The sequence below is a fragment of the Lissotriton helveticus genome, chromosome 5_1 (genome assembly GCF_964261635.1).
Source record: "Lissotriton helveticus chromosome 5_1, aLisHel1.1, whole genome shotgun sequence".
NCBI lineage: Eukaryota > Metazoa > Chordata > Amphibia > Caudata > Salamandridae > Lissotriton > Lissotriton helveticus.
In genome coordinates, this window is record NC_136065.1 from 1224447490 (window position 1) to 1224467248 (window position 19759).

General features: G+C 44.1%; 1 protein-coding gene across 1 annotated transcript in view; it reads left to right on the plus strand.

Moving 5' to 3' along the window:
• The window catches only part of TACC2 (transforming acidic coiled-coil containing protein 2), a 393192-nt gene extending 374586 nt beyond the window's left edge, over positions 1-18606 (plus strand). The window contains exons 23-25 of the mRNA XM_078643946.1: positions 3677-3783; positions 16599-16719; positions 17985-18606. Coding sequence (XP_078500072.1) covers positions 3677-3783; positions 16599-16719; positions 17985-18050 — 294 coding nt within the window. The 3' untranslated portion in view covers positions 18051-18606. The remainder of the gene's footprint in view (positions 1-3676; positions 3784-16598; positions 16720-17984) is intronic.
• Positions 18607-19759: the final 1153 nt, after the last annotated feature.

Here is a 19759-nt window from a genome sequence, read left to right on the forward strand (position 1 = left end):
CCACCTTTCACCAGGTGGGTATGCACATCCTCCACAAGGGAAGTGGACTTCCTCATAGAGACTCTCTCTAAATCAGAGTGGATGTTGCACTTCCTGCCCGTGTTAAAGGGCTTGCTTAAATCCCCCTCTAAGGTATTAAAAGAGTTGGTGAAGGCAAGGGTAGTAATACCCAGGGTGTAGAAGTAGACACCCTCCCTTAATTACCCTGTTTACATTAGCAGCTAGTTTCTCCTCACTCCCTTGTTGTCCATACCATCTGAAAACGCGCCTCTATTCAGATGACACGTAAAAACCCCCGGCCTTATCAAAACAGCAACATGCTGCATGCAGTGGATAAGAGGGTGTCCATAGGGTAGTTACCCATTGGCATATAGCCCACTCTGTTGGGCTCCACTCTAGCCATGAGAGGGTCCAGTGGGAGGAAATGCAGGATCTGGTTAAACATCTCCCTGAGGAGTTCAGCAAGAGGGGCGAGGAGTTTGTGTCAGAGAGCAAAACCTTCTTAGAGGCCAATATCTGTTTTGTCCTCGATACTGTGGACACAGTCTCTTAGGCGTTCATAACAGCGTCCTCCTCAGAGGCCATGCCTGGCTCCCCATCTTCAGGTTCACACTGAAGGTCCAATAGCTTCTCCTCAAATTTCCATGTGATGGAGAACACCCATTTTGGCCATAGGTTTGAAGAGATGCTGTAAAATAATCAAGGAGGACGCCAACGTTGCAAAATCTAAGGTAGCCTTCAAACTCCACATGGTAGGGGGCAACAGCCTGGAGGTGCTAAGGCCACTTCGCCCCAAAAAGAGATACTCCTATCAGAAGCAACAGCTGTCCTTCCACCAGAATACGAAGAGGGGTTATAATCGTGCCACCTACAGGGACAATAACACCAAAGGTAGGGGTAGATGCTGGTCCGGTAAAGGGGCTTCCTCCTTGATCAAGTTATTACCTGTCAGGCGGGAGACTACCCTATTTCCTCTCCCACTGAGAGTAAATCATCTCAGAGCAATGAGTTCTGGCAGTCGTTTGCAACGGTTACTACTTAGACCATCACACAACCCCCAACATCTCACCCCACACACACAAACACACACACACTCAATATAGAACATATTTTCCTTCTCCAGGAAGTGGTGTAAAGCCTTCCTTCAAAAGGAGGAAATAGAGAAAGTGCAACCTCACCACGGACCAGGGTGTAAACTCTTTTTGTTCCCTTATTCCTAAGAAGGGCAGATCCCTCAGGCAAATCCTGGTTCTCAAGCCCCTCTACAAATACATCCTGTAAGAACATTTTCACATGACAGCTCTACATGACATTATCCCTCTGTTATAACAAGGCAACTACATGAGGGTGGTATACTACATGAATGCCGACATTTACAAGCCCACCCACCGGTGCTACCTTCGCTTTGTCGTAAGTGGACAACCCTATCAGTTCAAATCATTGCCATTCGGGGTTACCACTACCCCAGGGGTGTTCACGAAGTGCAAAGTGGTAATGCCCACTCATCTAATAAGGAGTAGCACTCATTTGTTCCCCTACCTGAATGACTGGCTGATCAAGAGCACAGACAGCAATTCCTAGCGTACGCTCAAGCTTCAATCTCCCAGCTCCATAGCCTCAGATTTACTGGAAATGCCACCATGTCCTACCTTCAACCTATAGGTCCAGCCCTTCCTGGGGTCTCTTCTAATGTCCATTAATATAAAAGCCTATGCCAACCAACAGAGGGTGTTGGAACCTTAGCAGCTGCTACCCCTTTTTCAGCCCAATAGTCCGCTTATTGTCAGTACTGTAATGTGTCTCCTTGGGATGTAGGCCTCATTCGCCATAGTGCCCCATGGCAGGCTCCATATGAGTCTGTCACAGGAGACAGCGTAATTTATACAACTGGAGACGTAATGGAGTAAGGACGTCGATCAGATCATCTCCAGTCGTATAAATTACGCTGTGCCCCGGATTGCCTGATTCGTTCAGCAAACTCTTGCCACACATACGGGCCTGACTATTACGTTCCATGGATGGTCTGTGCACCACCGTCATGGTTTCTACTGAATAACGGGATTTGTCCTTAGTTGGCCCTTGCCACTTTACGGCCATTGGTGTAACCAGGTTTTGGACTCCCATTGAGCATTGAAAGATTGATGAGGGTCACTTCACCTGTCCCCTTGTCCTGAGGAAGATCCGCATGGCTGAGGTATTAAAGTCCATCGGTTGCTGACAAGCCAGACCGAAACGTCGACACTACCCCCTACCACACCTGGACCAATTCCCCTTCCCCATTACCCCTGTTTACGGCCTTAAAGAAACTCTCCTTACAACTTTAGAAAAAATAATTCAAAGGAATAATTTGCATGTGGGCAGGTTGCATCTAACTGTTTATTGGATATCAGTTTTGTACAGTCTTGCAAATATATGCCCTTTACTTTTCTACACACTTTGAGCTCTCTTGACTCCTATGTATACACTTGAGCACTCTTTCTTACACGTCCCCTAGAACATTCTCCTACCTTCTTGACTCTCTAATGATTGTTCCTTTAAATGACTTAATAAATATATTGTAATACTACTTAGTGGTTTTTCTGCACATCTGTTTGTTTTAATTATTTTTACGATTTACAGACGTTTGTGAGCTGATTAATGTAAGCTCAAATAAGTTGATGATTCTGTTAATCGAACTCTTCCTTGAATAATTGGTCCAGGACCATTGTTTCTTTATAATAACCAATACCCAGGCCCAGGGACCTTTGGGAATACCCCATTGTTTATAATGGCTATGTGCAATACAAGCAAAGTTGTGTTATTTTGCAACATTTAGATCTTAGTTACACTCTATTCATATTTTACTTTTGAATATGGCAGTCCAGTCAATTCTTATATTTTTATATTTGTGTTGACTGCATGGGGTATAATTACTCATTGTAAAATCACTTTTACAGAACTTGCGCTGAGCCTGTTACCAATAGAGCAATTGTCCTTTTTTATGCTCATTTAGACAATCATGCAAAACAAGGCCCTTCAACTTCAGCAGGTAAAAATGTGCTGGGATTTACCATCACGTTTTGACATCAACAGGAAAACTGTAGACCTGTACAAGTAAAATAAAATTACCACATTCTTTGCATTTAAACCGGCTGAATTGCAACCAGCCTTTACTGGTGATTATGGCAATCCTTTCATGCAGTTGTACAGTGTCTGTGATGTGCTAAAACCCTACCAAGCAAGACCTCTGACAACAAAAATAAAATGTATGTATGCATAAAAATGTACGGGCATCTGGCGTCTACATATTTTTACCACTTGCAGGGTGTACTAAAAGGGCATCTTTGTGCCGGATTCAGTTTGCTGAGTTTGGCAACACATTTAGTCTATGAGGGCTAACTAGGAACCATACAATACGGTTTAATCTGGAATAAAAGTGAACATAGAGTTCCGAAATTTTTTCCATATATTAAGAACATTTATAAAATCCGGTGCTTCTCCATCAATCATGGGAAGTACACTTCAAAACAGTTAATTTATCTGGAGACTTAGGTGTTTAAATTTGTGCTAAACACCTTTTTTGACAATGACTAGTGGCCAACCTTGCTATCCTTGAACCTCATGCTTTTAGGAACGAGGCTGGGGCAATTACCTCATTTGACATGGGCAATCTTTAAACCTTTTTTTTCTCTCCTAGAATGAGGAAGTGCTGAAGAAGTGTGCACAGGAGTACCTAACGCGGGTGAAGAAAGAGGAGCAGCGCTACAATGCCCTCAAGATACATGCAGAGGAGAAACTGGACAGGTAAGGATTGGGAGGTGTGCACCACTGGACAGAAAGCTGTTATAGGGTGTGCAGGTGTATCACGACACAACAGGCTGATGTCACACGGAGCAGGCAAATAGATCATGAGACAGACTCATGTGTCAGAGTACAGGCAAGTTCTTCACAGGGTACACCGCTGTGTAAGATGCTAGAAAAGGCATTCACATCAAATGACAGACAGGCAGAGGACCAAACAGGGACAGGTGTGTCACTGGAAAGGCAGATAGGTCTTTCATAGTAAAGGTAATAGGGTCACAGGTCAGATCTAGACCTTAATGGCAGGCAGGGCACACTACAGGCATGTATGTCAAAGAGGAGGCAAGAGTTTCAGAAGACACCGAGTAACAGAGGTGCTCCAAATGTGCTGCTCCTTTTATCCATGAAAGTAACATTGTTCTGTGTGATTTCCTGGTGGGCTGCCCCTTACTTGGGCGTACAACGTGTTGGTCTACGGGTAAGAGACCTACCGCCCCATCCATCATTAAAATCTGTATGAATCTGATCACCTGGATTGATTTCTCTTTAGATGCCATTTGATTGTTGCATTAATACACCCTTCTAATGAGAATTTTACTGTCATCACTAACACAATCTAATCAATTCAAATCTTTCTAAAAAAATAAATCATACTACCGCAACCAGCATAAGAGTCATCAATGTGATACGTCCTTAATGGATCCAATACTATAAAATAGTTTTGAAAATACTGGGCACCACAATTCTACTTTGTCATATGCTTCTTGGAAATTAATATGGGCAGAGGGTAAACCAGTAGGAATATATGGCTGCTTCATTATTGGTATTATTTGGTTGCTATTACCAAGATCCCTTTGCCATAGATTCAGTATAGTTGTATGTACCTGCGTTCCATGTACTTAATTTCAAATAGGAATTGGGACAATTGCATTTTGCTACTCTGAAAGACTGATTGAAACTTTTAAAACAAAATCCCTCCCCCTCCGATCATGAGCCTTGCATTGCAGTTGTAAATGTAAAAAAACAATTCTTTCTTCCACCTCCACATGGTGCGGTCAATAATTACCTACAATTTGCAGTCGGTCTCTCTCTTTCTCCCTCTGTTCACGTCCCAGTTCTCCAGGCCAAACCAAGGTCCTGCTGTTGGAGAAGCCAGAGACAGCCGCTCTGGTCTGCTGCTGGCCTCCCTTTCACCAGGCATTCTCTGCTACTCCAGCTGCAGCCAAGATCTCCATTCCCTCATTGCTTTGGCAGCTCCAACAGCAACTGGAATTGTTGCAAACTGCCCCTCAGTGTCCGTGGGCTACTTTTATCTCTCATTTGCTATGTTGAAACAGGGACTTCATCCACCAGACGGGAACCCCTCGCTTCACATACCAATCTGCATAACAGGCCTGCATTCATTTAGACTAGCATACTTGCAACATTTAAGAGTCTGCTGTCTAGCATCTTCTGACTCCTTGGTCCCACTTGATGTAGGTAGTCTGTCTGGGAATATATATATATATAGTGTTCTTGAAGTGAAAGAAAACCATCTAATCACTTTTCTCCTGTGCCTCAACTGGAGTCCCTCCACTACTCAATTTTAAACTGCTGTTCATTTCTCCTTAACGAGATTCAAAATATTTCATAAATTGATAGAAATGGTTAATCTAATGGGCAACAAAATCAAACGCACTCTTGTATCCCAATATTTCACAGTCTCTTGAAGAAATGTGTTTAACCCCTTAGCTTCTGAGGTTTTCCACCCCCAGGCTAAGTCCTGTTTTAATGTTAGGAGCCTTCAAAACTTTTTCCCAAAAAAGGTACCCATGCCAGATTTGTGTCCTTTTACTCCAAGATGGGCCATAATACAGCTTTTTTTAATAATGGAAATAAAGTGCTCTGCAAAAAAGTATGTACCCCCAACCTACTAAAAATGGCATAAAATATGGTTTAGAGTGCTCGGCAGTGGCGGCTGGCACCATTAAAATATGGTAAGGTGCACTGATCAAAAAACTCACCATATATTTGCTGGCCTTCCGTCCTGTCCAGTGTGTGTCTCCTTGGCAGGATGCTGGTGACAACAGCAGGAAAGGGAAGGGCTTCCTTCCTTCCTAGTGCAATGCAAATCTAACCATTCCTGGAGCTGCTCTCAAGCTGTTTGCAACACGAGAGCAGCTCCAGGATTGGTTGGAGCAGGCTAACCCAGCGCTCATTTTGAGGCTGTGGGTCTATGCCACTATCCCCTGCCTGTTTCACAGCTCTGGGTTTGCTGGGTCTGAAGTGTGCATGTCAAACAGCCCATCGCAAGACAGCCGGCCAATCCGACATGTGCATGCACTAGCTGGGGAAGCAGTAATAGTGCAGGAATCGGCCCTGCCCTCGCACTCATGCTGTAACAGCGCAAGCCGGTGTCAAATTATCATAAAAAGGTATTACCATTTTTAGGTCGAGCCTAAAGCTCATGCGCGGTCTTGCAAGACCTTTTGTGGTCAACAAAACTACTTTAATCCCCCTCCTACTTACCATTGGGTGACTGCTGTGTAGATCTTCTATGCTGCCTCCTAAATAGTTTACACAGAGGCTACATCATTTCCGGTCAAAGCGAAGGAGCACCAGTCAAGCACAAGTCAAGCACAATCTCCTTACACTTACTTTCTTCATATGTTGTTAAAGAGAACTCTTTTTTAAAAAGGTTGCTTTCCACCATTGCTGTTACCAACGTTGCCCTAATACACCCTCCAACACCAATGCTGTGTTCTGACGCTCTGAGCTCAGCACGCGCCACAGTGAGCCGCTTTGTAAATAATCCAGCTGTGAACCTCGCCTTAGTTTCTGTCCACTTTTTTTGTTCCGTTTTCTGCTTCTTGCCGGTGCCTTTCAGCACCGAAACTGTACCATGGCGTCCTCATACTGTCATCTGTTCCAAGCTGCCTGTGAGCAGCCGGATTCCTTCTGTTACGGAAGTCCTGCTATGTCCAGAGCATGAGCCAGGTAAACTGTTCGTTGCTTGTCTTCTTTAGACCTGCATGACTGCAGTTAGGACTTTTCTAAGCTTCCCAAAGCTGGCAGATAAGGGAAACTGGTAGCTTGCCGAGGATTACATGATGTAGCAACTGTGGGAGTCATCCGAGATCAATTTAGCTATTTGACCTCCTCACTTAATTAGAGGTGCACTGTTCTAATTGAAGCAGAATATTTCCCAGCTTGTTGGTGCCTTTTGTGTTTAGAAGGACTGGGCCAGAGACAGTCACGCATGTTTGCTCTGAATGTTCATCAGCCCTTCGGCCTTTCTACCTAGAAGTCAGCGGAAGTTTAAATTAGAGAGATTCCTGGAAACACTGCTCAGCTTGCAACGAGTGTTCGTTCATGTTTCTCGTAAGGTATGTAGGAGTTATGTAGCACTGTTTCAGATGAACATGGGCTAGTCCATGACGTAGCCCTGAAAGGTAGAAAGTCTTTTTTTTCCATCTTTTTGTGTTTGGTACATATTACAAGTTTGGGGCTCTACGGGGCCAACTCAGCCTTTCATCTTTCTGAAGTGCATTAATAAGTGGCATGCTGCATGACGAAACTGCAAAACTGCTGTAGCAATTGCTGTATAAAGTTCAATCCTCCCTCTCGCCTCCGTGATGCACATGGAGGTGAAGATGAGTCGCCGGCCCCAACCCCACTTTGCTGTTCCTCAGAGCTGAAAACCTATTGAGTGCTTCTGCCCGTGAGTCCTGCCTCACCGGCTCTACTTTGTGCTGAGTAGACCTCGGGTTTCTATTTCCATCCCTGGGTCAAATCTAGCCACGAATTGAGGTCTCGTCTATGTGCCCCAGTGAAATTTTGGTGTGTTCAAACTCCCTACTCCCTGCTTTTGAATCCAACATGACTAGGGTGACCAACTGGCATTGGTGCAAATTCAGGACGGTGAGTGTAAAAATTCAGGACAAAGGGTCAAAATTCAGGACACAAATTCAGGACAGGAGGTCAAAATTCAGGACAAAACTGCAGGACAATTGGATACGTTTTACAGACACATCAGAGATCGCGCAATAGTATATAAGTAAGCCCAGCCATATCCAAACATATTCAACCATTTGTAAACCTATCCATCATGTATCCTTCCATCTATCATTTCACTCATCCATCCAATATCCATCCATCCACCCTTTCACCCTATCCATCTGTACACTCATCCATCCACTCTTCTTCCCATCCATCCATTCACTCATCCATCCACCCAGTCACTCATCCTTCCATCCTTCCACCCATCCACCCTTTCAGTCATCCATCCATCCTCCCTTTCTCTCTTCATCGACCCTATCACTTAGCAGTCCTTCCTTCCATCCATCCATCCACCCACCCATCCATCTACTCATCCACTCATGAATCCATCCTTTCTCTCTTCCATTTATCCTTTTACTCCTTCACTCATCTATTCATCCTTTTGTCCATCTCCCCTCCCTTTCACTCTCATCCATCCTAACATCCACCCTTTCACTCATCCGTCCATCCATTCACCTTTGCACTTATCAATTCATCAATCCATTCATCATTTCACTCATCCATCCACCCACGCACTCACTCTTCATCCACCTTTTCACTCATCCACCCTTTCACTTATCCATCCACCCTTTCACTTATCCATCCACCCTTTTACCCATCCAACTACCCTTCCAGCCATACATCCAGCTATTTACCTTTTCTCTCTTCCTTCCTTCCACTCACTCATCAATCCATTCATCCTCTCTCATTATCCATCTATTCAATCTTTCATTCATCCTTTCACCCTTTCACTAATTCATCCAGCCAGCCATCCACCCAACCCTTCACTTACTCACTCGCCCACCTTTTCATATTAATTTTGAGCTGAGCCTTTTTGAGAAGAGGCCCATCAAGAACTTCACCCTCGCTGCAGGAGCCATTTTAGGACTGGGACAGAAGCCACCCAGGGCAGAGACAGTATCCACCACAGGAGGGACAGGAGACATCACAGGTGGGAACAGGATCCATCAGGGTGGGCACAGGGGTGGGCATGCAGTTTTCTAGTATCATCTTGGTCTCTTCCAGGGTGGGGAAGGGCTCCTTACCCCCTCCTGGACTAGACAACGAGAAGCCAGGCTCTTTCCAAAATGTTAGTTTTGCCATCCCCAGCTGTGATGTACAGTACTTACAGGAGATACTCCAAGAGAACTGATTTAACTGATTATCCTCCATACTTTGTTAATCAGTGTGGGTGCGATTGTGTCATTTCTTTATTTTATTACATTATAGAGTGTATGTTTGAAGAACTGAGGTTTGTTTACAATTTAGTGACAGTAATTAAGCTCTGTGAAGAGAACCACTGCTGCCTCAGTGTAATCAGGGCCAGTTCTAGGATGTTTGGGGCCCTGGGCAGACAGGGAATGTGTGAGGCCCCTCTAAATTGCAGAGACAGGATGCATTCAGGGCTGTTTGCATCTGAATAGATGCCCCTGCTCCGAAGCTGCAGCCCCTCCCTCTGTCACCTTCAAGCACCTCTTAACAGCTCATCAAGGGCTGAAGGAGTGAGGGTTGCCATCCCGCTGTGCCTCTCCAATGCTGCGGGGTATCTGAGCTTTGGTACAGCATCGGAGTCAAGAAGAGAGGTGGGTGGAAGCAGTGCCCGGTTAAAATTACGGACAAATGGCGTCCGTTAAAGAATCTTTCACGGACAACGGACAGACGGCCGAAATTACGGACTGTCCGTGAAATTTACGGACAGTTGGTCACCCTAAACATGACCTCAATTCCTAGAGTGGACAATGCGCCACCTGCAGGCCGTGCCTACACCTTGACGGGGCATGACAGGCGGTGGTCAAAACACCTCAGGAGTGGGAAGGGAATGCTTTCTGTTTTAAACGTTAAACTCTCTGATGCCCCTGGAATATAGTGGCGCTAATAAAACAAAACAAAAAACAAATATATAAATATTTACATGCTCTCAATCCAGGAAGGTAATCCGGGAACCTGCAAATCTCGAAAATACAATGCAATAGGTCTCGCATTTGCAAGGATTTCAGCTATTGGCATTGTAAATGGCAATGCCTTTCATTTATGTGTTGGTTTTTAAAACAAATAAATTAAAGGCATTGACATTTACGATGCAAATAGCTTAAACTCTTGCAAATGCGAGACCTATTGCATTGCAAATGCTTGTATTAATGTCTGTTTACTCGCTGCGCTGTCAGCAGGAGGGGTGATGCTCCTCCACTCCTTAGAAGGAACCGCCCCGATATACAGGCACAGCAGAAATACTACATTCTCCTAAAGTATTTCTATTGTCTGCAGTGGATAATAATAAATATCTGTTCTGCTCTACTAGCTAACGTATATGTGAATTACAGAGGAAAACATTGGCGAATGGCTAGGGAAATGCTAGGATTGTGGAACATTTCTTATAATCATTAATGCTTGTTTAAGCAACTAGGGTAAAAGGAATGAACTGGTATTAGGACACTCTTAGTCTTAGCGGCCACAAAGTGAACAGGGGAGTAATAATACAAATAGCCCGTTAATAATAGATATTCAGAACATACTTTCATGATTGACAGAACTTTGAATAAAAAGTTACTATCACTCAAATCAATTTACAGCATTATCTACCTCATAAGAATAAACAAGCATTAGAAATGCAATCGGGCTCGGATTTATTTGAGTTTTAGCTAATGGCATTGTAAATGCCAATGTATTGTTGCTATGTGTTATGGAGTGTGTTCATGTGGTGTGTACTGCCAGTGATCTCCTTGTGAGTGTGAGAATATTGCACCGTTACTGCCTGTGATGTCCTTCTTGTGAGTGTGAGAAGCTTGCACCTCAGCTGCCTGTGGTCTCCTTGTGAGTGTAAGAAGCTTGCACAGCTGCTGCCTGTGATGTCCTACTCACTACTCTACTCACTACTCTGCACTCACTACTCACTACTCTACTCACTACTCTACTCACTACTCTACTCACTACTCTGCACTCACTACTCTGCACTCACTACTCTGCACTCACTACTCACTACTCTACTCACTACTCTACTCTACTCACTACTCTAATACTCTACTCACTACTCTACTCACTACTCTGCACTCACTACTCACTACTCTGCACTCACTACTCACTACTCTACTTTCTACTCACTACTCACTACTCTACTTTCTACTCACTACTCTACTCACTACTCTACTCACTACTCGCTACTCTACTCACTACTCACTACTCTACTCACTACTCTACTCACTACTCACTACTCTGCACTCACTACTCACTACTCTACTCACTACTCTACTCACTACTCTACTCACTACTCTACTCTACTCATTACTCACTACTCTACTCACTACTCACTACTCTACTCACTACTCTACTCACTACTCACTAATCTACTCACTACTCACTACTCTGCACTCACTACTCACTACTCTGCTCACTACTCACTACTCTACTCACTACTCTCCACTCACTACTCTACTTTCTACTCACTACTCTACTCACTACTCTACTCACTACTCTGCACTCACTACTTTACTCACTACTCTACTCTACTCACCTCACTACTCTACTCACTACTCTACTCACTTCTGACTACTCTACTCACTACTCTGCACTCACTACTCACCTCACTACTCTACTCTACTCTACTCACTACTCACTACTCTGCACTCACTACTCACTACTCTACTCACTACTCTACTCACTACTCTACTCACTACTCTACTCACTACTCTACTCACTACTCTACTCACTACTCTACTCACTACTCACTACTCACTACTCACTACTCTACTCACGACTCTACTCACTACTCTACTCACTACTCTGCACTCAATACTCACTACTCTACTCACTACTCTACTCACTACTCACTACTCTACTCACTACTCTACTCACTACTCACTACTCTACTCACTACTCTACTCTACTCACTACTCTACTCACTACTCACTACTCTACTCACTACTCACTACTCTACTCACTACTCTACTCACTACTCACTACTCTGCACTCACTACTCTGCACACTACTCACTACTCTACTCACTACTCTCCACTCACTACTCTACTCACTACTCTGCTCACTACTCTCCACTCACTACTCTACTCACTACTCACTACTCTACTCACTACTTTCTACTCACTACTCTACTCACTACTCTGCACTCACTACTTTACTCACTACTCTACTCACCTCACTACTCTACTCACTACTCTACTCACTACTCTACTCACTACTCTGCACTCACTACTTTACTCACTACTCTACTCTACTCACCTCACTACTCTACTCACTACTGACTACTCTACTCACTACTCTGCACTCACTACTCACCTCACTACTCTACTCACTACTCACTACTCTGCACTCACTACTCTGCACTCACTACTCACTACTCTACTCACTACTCTACTCACTACTCTACTCACTACTCACTACTCTACTCACTACTCACTACTCTACTCACTACTCACTACTCTACCCACTACTCTGCACTCAATACTCACTACTCTACTCACTACTCACTACTCTGCACTCACTACTCACTACTCTACTCACTACTCTACTCACTACTCTACTCACTACTCTAATACTCTACTCACTACTCTACTCACTACTCTGCACTCACTACTCACTACTCTGCACTCACTACTCACTACTCTACTTTCTACTCACTACTCACTACTCTACTTTCTACTCACTACTCTACTCACTACTCTACTCACTACTCGCTACTCTACTCACTACTCACTACTCTACTCACTACTCTACTCACTACTCACTACTCTGCACTCACTACTCACTACTCTACTCACTACTCACTACTCTACTCACTACTCTACTCACTACTCTACTCACTACTCTACTCTACTCATTACTCACTACTCTACTCACTACTCACTACTCTACTCACTACTCTACTCACTACTCACTAATCTACTCACTACTCACTACTCTGCACTCACTACTCACTACTCTGCTCACTACTCACTACTCTACTCACTACTCTCCACTCACTACTCTACTTTCTACTCACTACTCTACTCACTACTCTACTCACTACTCTGCACTCACTACTCACTACTCTACTCACTACTCACTACTCTACTCACTACTCTACTCACTACTCTACTCACTACTCACTACTCTACTCACTACTCACTACTCTACTCACTACTCTACTCACTACTCACTACTCTGCACTCACTACTCACTACTCTGCTCACTACTCACTACTCTACTCACTACTCTACTCACTACTCTCCACTCACTACTCACTACTCACTACTCTACTCACTACTTTCTACTCACTACTCTACTCACTACTCACTACTCTGCACTCACTACTTTACTCACTACTCTACTCACCTCACTACTCTACTCACTACTCACTACTCTACTCACTACTCACTACTCTACTCACTACTCTACTCACTACTCTACTCACTACTCTACTCACTACTCACTACTCTACTCACTACTCTACTCACTACTCTACTCACTACTCCACTCACTACTCCACTCACTACTCTAATCACTACTCTAATCACTACTCTACTCACTACTCTCTACTCTACTCACTACTCTACTCACTACTCTACTCACTACTCTACTCACTACTCTACTCACTACTCACTACTCTACTCACTACTCTACTCACTACTCACTACTCACTACTCTACTCACTACTCACTACTCTGCACTCACTACTCAACTCACTACTCTACTCACTACTCACTACTCTACTCACTACTCTACTCACTACTTTCTACTCACTACTCTACTCACTACTCTACTCACTACTCTACTCACTACTCTACTCACTACTCTACTCACTACTCACTACTCTACTCACTACTCACTACTCTGCACTCACTACTATGCACTCACTACTCTGCACTCCCTACTCTGCACTCCCTACTCTGCACTCCCTACTCTGCACTCCCTACTCTGCACTCCCTACTCTGCCCTCACTACTCTGCCCTCAATACTCTGCCCTCAATACTCTGCCCTCACTACTCTGCCCTCACTACTCTGCACTCTGCCCTCACTACTCTGCCCTCACTACTCTGCCTTCCCTACTCTGCCCTCCCTACTCTGCCCTCCCTACTCTGCCCTCACTACTCTGCCCTCACTACTCTGCACTCTGCCCTCACTACTCTGCCCTCACTACTCTGCCCTCCCTACTCTGCCCTCCCTACTCTGCCCTCCTTACTCTGCCCTCACTACTCTGCCCTCACTACTGTGTGTGTGTGAAATACGTACGTAAAAATCAACTCAAAGTGATGGCAAATAAAACACGCCGCAATATACATAAATGTTTTTGTTTATTGCTAAAATCTCTGTTAAACTCTAACATATTGAAGGGAGGAGAAAACAGCTACGGAAATGACTCCTCGCAGAGAAGAGGCAAATGTTCGTGCAACAACAGAAATATCTTTTCAGAAATATTGAAAGACTGCGCAGTTTTATTTTAGAAGACACGCGGATTGGCGAGGCAAGGGTGCTTGTATGCGAGGTATCTTAAAAAATACTGTGACTGCCCTTGAAGCTACAGGAAACTTCTTTCCATTATCTCCGCGTGAACGTGGCACTCTGACAGCTCCTAATTAAAATGAATGGACTGCCGTGCGCGAAAGGTAAATGTTAAACGCGCGCATGATACATGCAATGCAATGGTGAACGCGCTCGCACCATCTGGATTGCATTACACGGGCACTCTGACAGCTCCTAATTAAGATTAATAAGTCTGCCGTGCGCGAAACCGCACACAATATGCCAAATCGGGCGCGCGTAAATTACATATAGCCTATCACGTCAAGGCTACTAAATAGACAGCACAGCGAAGACGAATCACTAGGCAGATGCCAGAAAAAACGCCACGCGCACTAAAGAATGTGCCAGCAGGACCCCTTTCTGAATTCTTCTTTTTTATTTTTAACACATAAGAGCTCGGAAGCTCCGCCCCCCACTTCGTGGAGGCGTAGGCCCGAGCCCTAAAAAGGGAATTGGCCCACCAAGAGTCAAAGCTGTAACTTTGGGTTATCTCATCTCTGCATAGGGTACGTTACCTTCAGGGGAAGCTCGCAGTCAAAATGTCCTTCCCCCAAACCTTTAATTTATGTTTGTGGTCCCTGGGGGAGATATGGATGGGGCCGTACATCAGCAGTACACAGAGGGTCTATGCTACCATGTTAACAAACTCATCACTTCTCATTCTTGGCGACGTAGGGCCAGATAAAGGAACCGTCTAGATACACTCGCACAAGGAAACTGCATTGTTCAATCCCCATATTTTATGGTAGGCCGACCTGGTCCACACTAACTCCTTTCTCCTGTAGCAACATCCCAAAGTCTGTACAATTATCAGACAAGTTACACATTTTCAAAAAAGTCACGCTTCTAAACAAAAAGTATAGCTACTTAAAATTAGCTGCCCATGCTTGTTGGATCGGTACGAGTGGCGCAGCACTGGGGACACAGCGCAGTGATGGAGATGCACACTTGGACCGTGGTTCAGCCCCTCGCTTCCTGAGCAGGCAAGGGACATTTATTTAAGCTTTTGTCTGTCACGCTTGGTCTATGCCAGGTGTGTGATTGGGTCAGGTGTTCCTCAGTATAGGACACTACACCCCCAACATCGAGATATAAATGTTGAGCAAAACTAACAATTGTGTGGCTAGACTTAGAAACAACAGTTCTGTTTGATTTCCATCTTATACTTAAGTCTTTGTATCATTGGGACGGTTGAGGGTTCTGTCTCAGAGTACTGATAGCAGTTTGGCTACTGGCAGCGGTACTGTGTGTTTCACTTGCAGGTGACACAAAAAGTAGCTACTTAGTGGATACAATATATTCATAAACACTACTTCAGCAGTACTACTTCTGGTAAAGACTTAAAGCAGGATATAAGTGTTGCTGCTTTTTAACGCACCCTTGAACCTGGATACTCGCTTTCGCGTTTTGCAGAGCCGCACTTCATACTCCATCAATTAATCACCCATCAATTACATACATTTATAAAGTCCAATATTTTACAAGCTCATATACTACTTAAATGAACAAAGCTTTGAGGGCATTTCAAAGTGTAGAGCCAGGAAGATAAATGAGGGAGATGCCTTGAGGCTAAGAGAGCTGTTCTAGAACCGTCTATACCATACCATACCAACTTGTTAGGAACGTAGATACAGCAGAGGCATGACTTTGTTCTACAAAATCTTAATTTAAAAAAAGTTAGCCAACACAGATGTGTGTGCAAAAACCTTGCAAATGCATTCAAAGATGGCTATTATGGATGCACGTGTATCTTTGGCAGTCATATTTGAATGCCCTGTTCCTGCTGAGCATGCATGCTTGCGAGTGGTCATCTTGAAATGGGTAAAGCCCAATTTCAAGACAGACGCCCACTGATAGTGTATAGATGCAAAAAATAAAAAGAAGTGGGAGAGGGGCAAAGGGGTGGGAGCAACAAGCAAAGGGGCAAAGAAGATGTGGGGGGAATTACAGGCTGGCTGGGAGAAGGGATGCAAAGCAATAGCAGAAGGGGTGAAGCCAATGTCAAAGGGGGAACTACACACATGATACAGTAAGAAAACTCATGTAGTTTCTAAGAGTGCATAGACACAAGGAAACCATAGTTCTCCACTTAAATGCAACATGGGCATCAACTGTATTTTGATAGAACACGTGTAAGCATTAAGGCACATATACGAATGAATTCTCTTTTCCATGTTATTCGCCAACAACGAGTTTTTCTAGGAGGATAGACCTGGGCTCCAACATAAATTAACAACATGATATAATAATGAACTGCAATGTAAACAACTGTTGCAATTTTTCTTTTCCAGAGCAAATTCAGAAATTGCCCAAGTGCGTACCAAATCAGTTCAAGAGCATGCTGCTTACCAGGCCAGCCTTCGCAAGGAGCAGCTGAAGGTGGACGCCTTAGAGAGGACGTTGGAGCAAAAGGTGAGTCGTCTTATGGTAAATTAAAGAGGGACCAGGTAAACTAGCCCATGCTTTGCCTAGTTCAGTGTCCCTTTTAGAGTTGGCGACCTGTTATCTAGATTTTTGGTGTAATTTCTAGCGAACAGCCTCAAAGACACCACTAGTGGTTATCTTTCAAACCTTTCAGTGCAGACAGAAGGTGACACCTGGCCTCTATCTACATACATTTATGTATTTTTAGTTCTCTTTATGTGTACTTCTAGGAGGTCTTGCCTCCAGATAATGTATAGTCAGTTATGTATACAACAGGCTGGAAATAAGACAGATTGTATGATCTGCAGTCCCTCTAGTGCTGCCAGTGTTTTTCTTTGGTGTCCTGTCCACAAGTGCATCAAAACACATGATTAGGATAGCTTCTTCATTTCTCTACACATATCTAATTATTTTACTTACAAACATAAAACAGGCAACCGCTGTTTCCTACACATACCTGATATCTTCTTACCACTCATACTGGCAAGGTCTAACAAACTGCCTATAGGAGACCTCCTCTGTGCTCCTATACCCATCAGCATTCCGGTGCTAAGCTGGATTATATATATAATGGTCTTCTCAGGTCTCCTATACACTTTTATAGGAATTGTCCAGACAGGACATTGAATGATAACCTGAATGACTAGTTAGCTGGTTAACATACATCCGGAGCCACCGGCAGTGACATGCAAATGAATAACTAAGGCTATCAAGTCAACATAGAATGGGTCTCTCTCTGCGTCTTTCTCTCGCCCTCCCAAACTGCTTCCTCTATAAGGCTACCTTTTCTATCACTACTGTTTCTGTGTATTTCTTTTCACACTGCCTCTCATCCCAACTGCTGCTTCCCTTTGAGGTCATCCTTCCCTGCTTATTGAATTATTTTCCCCTTCCTTTTTCTTTTTTCCCAGGTATGTCTCCCCCTCTATCACTGCCCCTCCCATCTCTGGTTTTCCATCTTCTCTGACATGTCTGTCTCAGATTTCTGCCTCTCTCTTTGCCAGAAGCTCCTTTAACTCGGCATGTCTGTCTCTAGCCTAGCTTGTGTCAAGCTGTCTGTCTTCTCTAAACTGAAACCTGACTTGGTCGACCAAGGTTTTGCCTTAATGCTATTTAAAAGCGCAAAAGTGTACTTTAGAATCTACAAAGAGCTTCCCTCACTCTCTCCCTAATTTAGGTTTCTCGGGCCTCCACTCTTCTACAAATCACAGTGGCTCTGTCTGACCCTTGTTTTGTTCTTCTTTCTCATGCAGAATAAAGAGATTGAGGAGCTGACCAAGATCTGCGATGAGCTGATTTCCAAGATGGGGAAGAGTTAACCCTCTCTGGACTCCAGTATTTCTTGTGCAATACGAGCTCAGACCCTTGAGGGTCTGTGGAACAGAGGGCCCTGGGTGTACGGGGTCGGGAGGCGTGGCTCTAGGTGCACTGTTAACTCGCCTCCCTTTCCTTGCACTTCCTGTTGGGCCTGGTGCTTCCTGTTCCCAGCTGTAGCTCTTCGTCAGCAGGGGGCGCCGTCCCATGCTAAACCAGTGCAAGCCCGCTCCCTCTGATGTGCTTTTCGTTGTTTTAGTCTGGTTCATAATATTCCTGTATCAGGGAGATTGCCAAGCTATGGAATTGAGACCTGGAAAGCAACGGTTTGTGGGTCCCTCCTGCTCAGATGTCCTATGGGGTTCCGATAAGCTGGTTACATATTGGCTGTGTGGGCTTGCAGAGGGAAGGGACATTTGCCTTATGGAGCAAAACAAATAAAGTATATATACGTTTGATGCTTTATTAAGAAAAAGAGTAAAAGGAAGAAAGGTGAGCACATGCACATCGCACGCAACAGAAATCCTTCTTCACTGTAAATAAAGATTTCATTGAGACACATTGGTTTGTTGGGCATTGAATGTTTTTTTCAAGTCGGCCTCGTGGATCTTACAAATTACCCTCACCCCAATTTACCTCCCTAAACCCCACCTACAGGAGGTATCAGGATCGAGTCAGTATCCGCGTGTCAGTGGTGAGCATGACTCCATGGGCTGCCCCACCACAGTTCTGCTAATATGTCTGTATCCTCCTTGCAACACCAGAGGTACTGCTGTACTATGTGACTGATCCTGGTTTATGAGGATTGAACTTCTTCTCAAAAAGGGCCTTTGTATCCAGGACTAACTTATTAACACACTATTTAGCGGTGCCACAATATAACTCTTTTTTTCAAATCGATCCTGTAAAAATGAACATCACTTAAAGAAATAGGTTTCGTACAAAGTTATGTTTATTTACTTTTCAGTATTAAATTCCACACATAAAACTAGACCAATGCGTACACAGGACCTAAAACTCCGCAATACCTTAATCATGCGTAAAGTCCCTCTTTATGTCTCTGTTGCAAATTTTCATATTGGCACTGTAGCAAGACTAACAAAACATATTTGTACTTTTTTTTAGGTATATTTATACAAAATTGACCTTAACCCCAGGCCTAAGAGCTTTACATTACATGTCACCACATGCAGGTTATATGAGCTTGCTGGACATCAACGGAAATTACAGCACAGTTACTGCTATACATAACTTTCAAGCTATCGCATATTACAGCAATTATTTCATTTATCTATTTTCTAACATTGAAAGTTCCATGAGGAGAAAATAGTGAGAACAGAATAGTCTTGATTTCTTTTCTGGGAGTTCAGAGTAATTGTGCTATTCTAGGTGGGAAGGACGTTCCAGAGAGAAGGGAGCGAGGTAGGAAAAGGTTTGTTTGCATCTTTTCACCTCCTTGACTTTGGGGACTTCTAGGGTCAGTGGTTGGAGCCGAGGGTGGTATGGTGGGCACAGCCTGCCTATGAGAGATTTTCTAGAAGATATTCGATGTTTGGGTGTCTATAACCTTGTAGGTTCTGCACGAGGATTTGAATGTCATCTGTGCTGGTGCAGTTTCTGCGACAGATCTCAGATAAACCTTGTGTTGTCTAGGTCTTTGGATTTGGTGGGCGTTGCTGGTTGGAAATGTCACTTCTAGGACATAGGACTTGGT